This window comes from Sminthopsis crassicaudata, chromosome 2 (genome assembly GCF_048593235.1).
Source record: "Sminthopsis crassicaudata isolate SCR6 chromosome 2, ASM4859323v1, whole genome shotgun sequence".
NCBI classification, from domain to species: Eukaryota; Metazoa; Chordata; class Mammalia; order Dasyuromorphia; family Dasyuridae; genus Sminthopsis; species Sminthopsis crassicaudata.
The window spans coordinates 448,402,089-448,413,512 of NC_133618.1; the positions used below are offsets into that span (position 1 = coordinate 448,402,089).

An 11,424-nucleotide genomic window follows, 5' to 3' on the forward strand; every position below is an offset into this window, starting at 1 on the left:
AATTTTGGAATTACATATTTAAAAAAAAATCCCTAAACTGTTTTTATACTTTGACTCATTGATCTATAACTGTGGGACATACCAGAATTGAGTGGTCAATAACAAAAAGAAAGATCCTTATATGTAATACTAAATTAATAATAATATTTTTTGTAGTAGATAAAATTGGGAACAAAATGGGTACTTGTTAGTCAAAGAATAGTTAAACAAAGCAATTTTGGTGGATCCTCATATGGATTTCAAAATTTCTACATGACTAAAACATGTTATCAAGCTTTATGAGCATGAATAATTCAGAGAAATATGAGAAGGTATGTGAAATAATACTGAATAAAAAAAAAAAAAAAACAGAACCAAAGGAACAAAATATACAATTACTACAGCATTAAGAACAATAAAAATTAAAAATAGTCCATGAATTGAAAGGAAAAATCTCAGTCCAGAAGAATTGATAAAGAAACATAGTATTTCCCTTTCAGTAGAGAGAGAAGGGACCATAGAGATGAAATTTAGTATATTAGCTATTGGACTGAATCCACAGGCCTTACTTAAATGTTCCTATGTTACAAGGAAGGGTTCAATGGGTATGAGCAGGCAAATAAAGAGAAAAATGTATAGAATAAAAATTAAAGGCAAAAATAATTTTAAAAAGAATAATAATAGCTAATAGAGTATCATACTTTAACATTTGTAACATTATTGTATTTATTAAGAGTCTTACCTCTGTTTTCTACTCCGTGGCAACTTTGGTGGATCCTCATATGGATTTCTAAATATGTCTAAAAAAATTGGTTCAAATTTTTTGAAAATCACAGTTGACACCTCAAAATTTCTCTCCAGCCTTTCTATGCGCTCACGAAATTCCTGTGGCAGGTTTGACATGTCTATCCACTTCTTCATTTTACTAAAAAACTGAATTAAACTTAGAAAGAAAAAAGAAAAGCAACAAAATTAGTTGTTGTTGTTTTTTAATCAATCCACATGATGAGTTTTTAAAATAAGATAAAATAATTTTCAAAGAAGAAATTTTTCAGTCATGACTACTATAGCTTATAAAAAAATACATAACTAAACTAACATAACTAAGCTTTAGAATATATATGCTTATAAATATATATGCTAAAAGACATTCTCTGGATATAGTTCCTTCTATAATTAACTTTGTATGTGTGTATATTATCAACTCTAGTATAAATGCTGATTAGGCAGATATTATATTTTTAAAATTTTGTTTATTACCCACAATACCTATCCAATGTTTTCCATGTGGAAAGAACTCAAATATTTGTCAAATGACAGCTGGATTTATGGAATGGGCTAGAAAAGACACGAGAACATGGCACTTTTAAATTCAGTCAGTGGTTAGTTGATTTTGCTTTACTGTTATAACAGAAAGTTGAATTACTGGGGAGTAGACAAGAATATATATAGATATATAAATATATATAGACAAGAATATTATAGATGTTTCTATGATATAAAAATAAAAGGCATCAAGTAAACTTAAAAATAATGTAGGCATCTCAGGAGAGGAAATGGAATGTAAAAAGAGCAAGAAGTAGGCCAGTTTTGATAAGCTATATAATACAACAGGATGAGCCTAGAAGAAAAAGTTAGAGACACACTGAAAAACTTTTTAAATGCTTAAGAGAGATTTTTTTTTTTAAATCTTTTTACAATTTGGAGCCACTGGAGCTTTTTTGAGGAGGAAAATGACATGGTCAGATCTGTGATTTAGGAATACCACTCTGTTCCTGGACTGAAATGGTCTAGAGACTGGAAAGATTTCAGGCAAGGTGATTACCAATTAGGAAGCTATTATAATATAGTCTAGGTAAACAGGTAATAAGATCTAAACCAGGATGATCACGAGTGGAGAAAAGGAGACTGAATTTGAGAAATATTGAAGAAGTAGAACTGTCAAGATCTGGCAACTTATTAGGATAAAATATGGGAAGGGGAAGAGTAAAGAGTAAAGAATGACTCCAAGGCTGCAAACCTGAGAGACTGAAAGAATTCTGATGACCTCAACAGAGAGAGGAAAGTTAGGGAGAAGGGCAGTTTTAAGAGACCTCTTTTAGTTATTGGAAAAATGATTCATTATTTGACAAAAGCTACTAAGAAAGCTGGAAATAAATACTACTGAAATTAGATTTAGACCAAAATTTCATACTACATGTCAAGGCAATATCAAACTGGTTATCAATTAAGATTTCATAATGCCTTTTTATATAAACCTTTCTTTTTAATGGTATTTGCTGTGATGGGATTTCATCTGTACAAAAACAAGTATATCCCATGGTATTAAAGAAGCAAACTGTTGGAAACTCATTCAGTCATATCTATTCTCTTAAAGAGCTCCTGCAAACTTAAAAGGGGGAAAAAAAAAAACTTAGAATACAAATGAAAAAATAATTATTTTTAATGTTAGTAATTTGTACATACAAAGTAACCAGTTGATGTTCACTGTGGATAGATTTTAGGTATATTGGTTTTTTTTTTTAAATTTTTAACTTTAGTTTTTAAAAAAATGTTTAAAATAAACAATATTAAAATATTCCATTTATATATGTACAAATAAATCGTGGTGTTTTCCTCACTCAATGCACTGAAACATTTTGGGGGGGAGGGGGGAAACCTAACCTAGTGCTGTTTCTTCAAAAGAAGAAAAGGTTTCATAGGTAAAGTAACAGAAATAATCTAATGTAATGGTTTTTTTTCTGATGAAGTCCAGTTGCTAAGCTGCCAAGCTAAGATATTTACTTAGAAGTTTTTTTTTTTAATTCATCAAGTTCATACATTATTTTTTCCAGTAACAATATCCTAGAAGCCATTGTATATATTTTTCTTTTTCTTTTTCTTTTTTTTTTGCTGAGGCAATTGGGGTTAAGTGACTTGCCCAGGGTCACACAGCTAGGAAGTGTTAAGTGTCTGAAACCAAATTTGAACTCAGGTCCTCCTGAATTCAGGGCTGGTGCTCTATCCCCTGCGCCACCTAGCTGCCCCTGTATATATTTCTTCTACTTTAGCTGTTTCTATTTTAAATCATGTCTCTCTCCACATTGTCCTTCTTTTCATAATATATTTTTTAAGAGAATCCTAAATTTTGTGAACATAAATGACTTTAGTTTTTACATCTTTTAAAAAATGGTAGGTATATTATTAAAAGTGAAAATTATCTATAAATTTTTTTTACTGGTTCTGGATTTGACAGAATGACTAAATTTGAACAGGGAAAACCCTTGTCATTATATGGAAAGACAAATTTTGGGAATAGCTCATTAGAAATATATGTGTACATATATATGTTTTTAATATACAAATATATATATGTATACACACACACACACACACAAATAATATTAGTTACATATAGTCTTCAACTATCTGCCTCCATGGGTAAATTTACATTATATCTTTATCATTTATAGTAATGGAAAAACATATTTTTAGGTACCTATTAAAAAATATATGAAATTCCTCTAACAGTGAAGACATTGTAATAAGAAAACATCTAGGGCTAGGAAAAGGCTCTGGTCTTCTATATTGGAAAAAAACAGGCTTTCCTCCCTCTACTACCAAATTATATATTTCCCTTTAGCTCCCCCCCCTCCTCTACAAGACTTGTAACAGAAGTTACAAATAAGACTTTAATAAAGTTTTGCTTTTTCTCCTTCACCAGATTCAGGGAAAATAAATACATATGAATCTAACAGGAAATTTAGGCTTAACTAGGCCATATGGGAAGGTATTGGATAAAAAATAAAGTTAGAATGATTCTGTTAATCCTCAATAATTGAGTAATAGTAATGCTCAGGATAACCTCCTAATGGATAAATAGAACTATATAGTACTTTCTCATATCTTAACTGTCCTATTCTTCTATTATTATGTCATATTCTTAATATTATTCCATGTATTCATTAATTTATTCATCAAGCATTTATAAACTGCCAAGAATAACAATACAATGAAGATAAAAGAAGGAATAATCATATATAACTTGGTTGCAGTGGAATTAGAAAAGGCTTCATGCAAAGGTGATTATTTGAATGGAGCACTTCAGCATAAATAGGACTTCAACAGACAAGAGATGAGAGTTTTCAAGCCTAGAAAATAGCATGATTAAAAGTACAAAAGGGAAAGATCTACTCAGAGGATAGGTTTGGTAGGTTTGAAAAACAGAGTGGCTCTACAAGGTCAGACAGCTTAGTTTAAAATCCTACCTCTGTCACACACTGGTTGTGGAGTCCTGGACAAACTATTTAATTCTCAGGAAACTTTCTAAGATTATAAATTGCAAAGCAAGTGCCAGCCTGCCATGGTAGTGGGAGCTGTATACTAGGAGCTCCCTAAACCAATTTGGTATATCTTTGGTCCAAAAGATCCAAAAACAAAAAAAATGTCAATTAGCAACAAAGTGTGGAAGGTCTTAAATAGAAAGCTAAAGAGTCTTGATTTTATTTAGATGGCAATAAGGAGCTTCTCTTCTGTCCAATTCATCCTCCACACAGGTACCAGAATAACCTAAAATCTGTCTATATTACTTCTGACTATATTATACTATATTATTGACTATATTTCCTTATTAAAAACTGTCAGTGACTCCATATCACCTCTACAATAAAATACAAAACTTCTTAGCCTGGTTTGTAAAGTCATTCATAACCTATCTTTTCAGCCTTATTCAATACAGCTCCCTCCACAGACCAGACTTAATGGATATTCAATTCCCAAATTCACCCCCTCCCCATCAATCCCCTCTTTACATTCACAAAAGCCATTCCTCCTTCTCCTCCCAGAATGTACTATCTCATATCCAGAATCCTTTGCTTCTTTAAATCTCAGCTGACATTTGCTCTATTCTGTCAAACCTGAGCTTATCAATGCCCTACCCATCATACAGCTGTTAATATTTTCTTGCTCCTCAAATTACCTTTGTAGTTGTGAATATGTTGTATCTTCTAGTAGGAAAGGGAATGGGTTTTTTTGTCTTTTTATCTCAGATAATTAGCACTCAGTATCTGCTTAATAATGTTTGTTGAATTAAATCAAAGATTTTTGAGGAGTTATACTAAATTCAAGTATAAGGAAAATTAGTCTAGCAGTTCTATAAAGATTGGATTGGAAGAAAGAGAGCCAAGGTATTGCAAAGTCTAGGCAGATGAAAATCAGGGCCTGTACTGTATGGTGGTAGAGAATAGATATGGAAGACCAGAGCCTTTCCCTAGTCCTAGATGTTTTCTTATTACAATGTCTTCACTGTTGGAGGAATTTCATATATTTTTTTCTGGGTACCTAAAAGTATGTGTGTTCAATTTTAAAAAATTATTTTAGCTAACATTTTTTTTCCCATTACTATAAATGATAAAGATATGATGTAAATTTCCCTATGGCAGAAGAAAATTGAAGACTATATGTGACTATTATTTGTGTGTGTATGTATATATAATATATATGTATACATATTTGTATATTGTATATTATATATAACAGATGTTTCTGGAGTCGACAACTACTTGGAAACAAGAAAAAAGAAAAAGTCAAGGCTGTGATTACATGAGTGATTAACAAAGTCCAAAAGTATGTATCAGCTCAGGGAAAGGTAGTAAAAATGATTTTGGATATATTTGATTTGAGTTAACAATAAGGTGCTTGGAAATGCTCAGTTGGCAGTTGGAAATCTGGGTTTGGGAACCAGGATAGAAATAAAGGTCAGATATACAGATTTGTGTGTTGTCCATGTATGAAGCAGCAAGGAGTAATGGATACAATGCAGGACTTGGATTCAGAAAGATCTGAGTTCAAATTATGACTATCATACATACTACCTATGTGATCTTGGGAAAATCACATAACCTCTCTTCCCTTCCCTTTCCTCCCCTCTCCAGAGAGCAAACAATATGATATAGGTTAAATGTGAAATTTTTAAAAATATATTTCCATATTTGTCATACTGTACAAGGAAAATCAGACCATAAGGGCAAAAACCATGAGAAAGAAAAAAAAACAAATAAAAAAAGGTGAAAATATTATACTTTGATACAGATTCAGTCTTCATAGTTCTCTCTCTGGATGCAGACTCCATTTTCCATCCCAAGTCTATTAGAATTAAGGTTATTAGTTTTAAAAAATGGGAGGTTACTGATAATCTTTGAGGGCTGATTTAATAGAAAGATGAGGATGGGCTAGAGAGTAGGTGGTAAGGAAATCCAGCAGCTATAAAATATTTCACACACACCCCCTCCCCCAAATTAGCAGGGAAGAAGAGGAAAGAGTATGATAAAGATCAAAGAGTTAAAAGATGTTTGGGTGGGGAACTGGTAAAGCCTGAACATGCTTACAGTTAAATGAGAAGGAATAAAGTTAAAGCCAAAAGAAAGGGAAGGATTGATTAAACAAGATCCTAGAAAAGACAGGAAGAAATGGGATCAAAGTTGAAGCTCATTAAGGCTAGGAAAATCTTAGGCTACTGGGCTGTAGGTTAAATGGGATGAGGAATTTGAGGATAGTAGGAAAAGATGTGAACACTGGCAAAAGAGTATAGAAAATCTAGATTTTGAAGGAGAAATACAGTTAACATGTCTTGATTCAACCAGGTGGTTTAAAGACAATAAAAATTCAATTGTAAGATTAATACTTTTTTTTCAAAATGAAAAATAAAGGAAAATGTTTTACCTCAATTTGGCTGACCGGAGTATTCTGGTCAGTGATACACAATTTCCTTCCATGATGCCCTTTCCAACTGTAGGAATAACACTTTTCCGACAAGCAACATATAATGCACATGCCAACCAATGTACAACTTCTCCCTGTAAGCAAGAAACAAACATTAAAATAGATATTTTTGTAGCTATGCTATTTTCTTTCTTTTGTTTTACGGAGGCATTTGGGGTTAAGTGACTGACCTAAGGTCATACACAGCTAGGAAGTGTTAAGTGCCTGAGGCCACATTTTAACTCAGGTTCTCCTGACTTCAGGGCCAGGACTCTATCCACTATGCCATCTAGCTGACCCAGATATGCTATTTTCAAAAGCATCATTCTGTAGTTTTATAAAAATTAACATCTCAACCCATATAAACCATAAGAAGAGATAGGAAAAAACTGCAAATAATATAAAATACTTGGTAGTCCACATTCCAATACAAATCTAATAACTATATTAACACAATTAGAAAACACTTCATATAATTAAAGACAGATCTAAATAGAGAAATATTAATTGCTCATAGGTAACCAAAGCCAACATAATAAAAATGATATGTCTATCTAAATTAATTTATTCAAGGCCATAGCAAACTACCAGAAAATTCTTTTTCAGATCTAGAAAAAAAAATAATACAAAATAATTCTTGAAGAACAAAAGATCAAAAATTCCCCTTGAAGAAATCAATGGGGGAAAAAAAGTGAAGGAAAGTGACAAGGAAGAACTAGATTTCAAACTATTTAAGCATAATTTTCAAAAGAATCTCATCCTGATAAGAAGTAGAGGGATTAATCAAAGAATAGGCTGAGTATATAATACACACTAATTAATAACCATAGTAATCTAGTGTTACTAAAATCAAAGATCCAAGTTTTGTGGCAACAACTCAGTAACTGACAAAAACTGCTGGGAAAAAGCAGTTTGTCATTAACTAGGGATAGTCCAATATCTCCCACCATATACCAAGGTAAACTCAAAATGGATATATGATTTAGACATGAAAGATTATATCATAAGCAAATTAGGGGAGCATGGAAAAAATTACCTGTCAAATCTGTGGATAAGGAAGTTTATAACCAAACAAGAGATAAAGAGTTTCACAGGAAGTAAAATAAATATTGTAATTACATCAAATTTAAAAAGTTTTGTATAAACAATCAAAATGTTAATGAATTATATTTACTCAAAAAGCATAAGTTGCAAATTACAAGTTGTTCGCTTCCTTTAAGTTGTGAAAATAAAATTTAATTAAAAACAAAAAAAGAAAAAACAACAACAAAACTGTATTCCCTGAATGATACCTTTACCTAGAAAATCTAGTGATGACAGGCTGAGAGGGGACTCCGGGTAACTTTTTTCCCCCACCTTCCTTCTTTCCCCAACACATACTCTGGGAAAAATACGACAAATGCAGATATGGATGAGAACTAGAAGAGCCAGGATCCACAAATGTAGATCTCTTAGATGTCTTAGTTTTTTTTTTTTTTTTTTTCTATTTGGCAAAATAATTATTCCAATGTTTCAGGGAGAAGGTGGGAAGAGTTTATGTGGCTCATAATTAGACACCTGAGTCACTTGGCTTCTGATGACTTCACAAAAGGTACTTAATAAATATATGTTCATTGATTGAAGTACATGAAAACATAACTCTCCAAGACATAACATACTGATATAACTTTTTGGAAACACTCCTCACAACATATATTATTATTGTTCCTCAAATATACCAAACAACAACACAATTTCAGAGTTTCACAAGTGCCCTACTGCTACCTCTCCGAGCTGTGCACGACATAGAGACAGGAGGTAGCTGCTTGCTGCTTGATGGAAAACAGAAGGGGAGCATGAAAAGCCAGGTGGCCCAATGGATAGAGTGCTGGGCCTGGAGTCGGGAAGACCTGATTTCAAAGTTCCTCAGACTTTTACTAGTGGGACTCTGGGTAGATACCTGCCTTAGTTTCTTCATATGTAAAATAGGGGTAAGAGCAGAATCTACATCTCAGGACTTAGAGGTTCAAATAGGATAATAGTTGTAAAAAAGCACTTACCATCGTGCCCAGCACAAAGGCTCTTAAACCTTTGTTCCCTAACTACATAAGGGAGAAAGCAGGAGTCGTCTGGGAAAGTTCAAGGATACAAAGAATGGGGAGTCTATAAAAATGAAACAACCTACATGCTCAATGCTTCTGGTCAGGGCAGGGGCTTGGATTCCTTTCCTATCCAAGCATTTGCTCTAATCCTCTACAAGAGACTTTCACTTTCAGGCAATTCAAATTCAGAGTAGTTAGTTGTCAGAGAAATTATTTCTGACAGTATTCGGTCACTATTAATAAGAGTATAAAACTTACAGCTCCCTTAAATTTTTGGCCTGTGCTTAGAGCACCTCACTACAGCAGAAATTATCCAGTAGTCAGCACTGTTCTCTAAGTTAGAGAACACCAAAACAGAACATTCTCTGTATAATATCTTACAAGTGTTCATCTGTATGGAATGTTTTTTTTTTTTCTTCTGAAATATATACTTTCCTGAAATATACTCGTGTGCATGTATGTATTTAATTAAAATTTCTCTTTGGTCACTCAGCACTGAATGGAAATAGTATGTGCAGCACCACCCACCAACAGCATTTAATAAGGGAGGGAAGACCGCAGGACTTAAAAAGTCCACAACAAATAGACAGTTTGCAGGAACACCCTCTCAGTTTTTACAAAGAAGGGTATTCACCAGCTCCTTATATTCTTTCATAAAATCATGGAAATTCAGAGCCCAACGGCAGCTCAGGTCATCTGGCCAAACCTCTCATTTTGCAGTATAATGTGACAATCAGTACCACTTTAAGTTGCAAAGACAGTACTCTGAGTGAGAGGTATTCTAGTCCAGTCCTGTTACCTTTGGAATACTGGGGATTATTACACCCCAGGAAAAAAGAGCTGTCTGGCTTAGCGGTAGAGCACTAGACCTCAGAGTCAGGAAACCCTCTGAATCCCAGCCCGGTGACATTCGCCGCTGTTGTGTCCCGGGGCCAGAGACTTGTCTCCTAGTCTGTAAAAGTAAGAGACGGCCTAGATAGAACAGTACAAACGAAGAGGACTAGATGGTCTTGAAGGACCCTTCCAGTTCTCAATCTACGTTCCCATAAAACTCGACGGATCCTCAACATAGGGCCATGTGCCTACTGAGGCTATTAATATTAAGCACCTACTGTGTGCTGGGCACTGTGCTAACGCGGAAGAAATAGACAAAACACAAAGCCAAAACCCAACTCCGGTTCCCAAGGAGCGCAGTCTAACTTGGGGGCGGGGAGGCAACAAGCAACAATCTTGTACAAAGACAGAATAAAGTGAGGGTGGTTTAAAAGGGAGGCCTGGGAAAGGTTTCCCGCAGCAGGGGGCTTTAGCGACTCTAGAAGGGAGGGGATGGGGGGGTGGAGAGAAGGTTTAAAAGAGGGGCACAGTTCCTAGTGGGGAAGTAGGGGGTCGTGGGCGAGGAACAGTCAGGAGGAGGAGCTGACAGCCCAGAGGAGAAAAGAGGACGGGGCTGAGCGGGCCCCGACGCGGGGACTCCCGCATTTAAAGGGCTGTCACACCGAAGGAGGGGACCCCCGGCAGATGGGTAACCCCAGTGGCGATGACAACCGGACCAGAAGTGTCAACAGGGGCCCGTGGGACCCAGGACGGCGTGGGGGAGGGGAGGCGGGCGCGGGTCTCGGCGCCCCGGCTCTCACCTCCAGGCTGTAGGTGCTGCGAATGGCCAAGAAGTCGCCCAGGGCTTCGGCTGCGCTGCCCTCGTCTAGGTTCAGCTCCTGACAAAGGGCCTGAAGTGCCTCTCGGGCGGCCCCGATCCCGGCCGCCCCCAGGCCCCGAAGCTCGTCCTGAAACATCACGCCCCGGGCCCGAGCTTCGGCTGCAGGCGCTCAGCGCCTACGCCTCCCGCGTCCGCCTCGGGCTCACCGGGGCCACGGCTCCCCCACAATCCTCCGCGCCAAAGCGCGCGAAAACTCTGTCCCGGAAAGGGGCGGGGTCTTGAGAAGCAGCGGAGCTGTCCTCCGTTTCGAGTCCCTGTTCTCTGGGGCCACCCCAGCTCCTGGACTCCGCACTCCCCCTGCCTCCTACTTAGGCGGCGGGGAAAGCAGTTTCGGTCTTGGAGTCAGAATAAGCGGTCCGAAAAGTTCAAAAGTCTGTCCTGAACTGATGTGCCCCGAGGACTGCTGGGAATTGTAGTCGGCGTCCTGTAGTGGTCGGGGATGGGACGCGACGAGATGGGACGGGACGGGGGTGCGCGGGGAGCCGGAGGGCGGGGCATGTCCGCTGAGCTCCAGTAGGTAATCTGGCTCTTGTTGGCTGAGTTCTCTGTACCCCCCTCTGCCGACATCTTCCTCGCGGTAGCTCCAGAGCCTATTGCTAAGTGCGGTGTAAGTGCTTAAACCGAGAATGACAAAAGCCCGTGGTCCGAGTTAGTGATGGAGAAAACGTGAACAAGAGGGATTAAGTGTTCTGTAGCCGGTTGTCACACATTTGCCAGCACTCCCCGATTTCCCCACAGCGACATCCCGTTACCATGGGCGGCCGGGCAGCTTCGTCTGTGCGCCCTGAGGCGAAGGTACCTAAGGGCTCCAACGCCTAGGACAGCCCCGGACTTTTACCAAAACTCTTGTGTCATGGGCCCCCTTATCTTAAAATAACTGGGGAAATTAAGAACTGCAATCCTCGACTACCT

At 37.0% G+C, this 11,424-nt stretch overlaps 1 protein-coding gene across 1 annotated transcript in view; it reads right to left on the reverse strand.

Moving 5' to 3' along the window:
- The window catches only part of RBL1 (RB transcriptional corepressor like 1), a 53,095-nt gene extending 42,414 nt beyond the window's left edge, over positions 1–10,681 (reverse strand). The window contains exons 1-3 of the mRNA XM_074292671.1: positions 10,433–10,681; positions 6,679–6,812; positions 722–922 (exon numbers count right to left, since the gene is read on the reverse strand). Coding sequence (XP_074148772.1) covers positions 722–922; positions 6,679–6,812; positions 10,433–10,588 — 491 coding nt within the window. The 5' untranslated portion in view covers positions 10,589–10,681. The remainder of the gene's footprint in view (positions 1–721; positions 923–6,678; positions 6,813–10,432) is intronic.
- Positions 10,682–11,424: the final 743 nt, after the last annotated feature.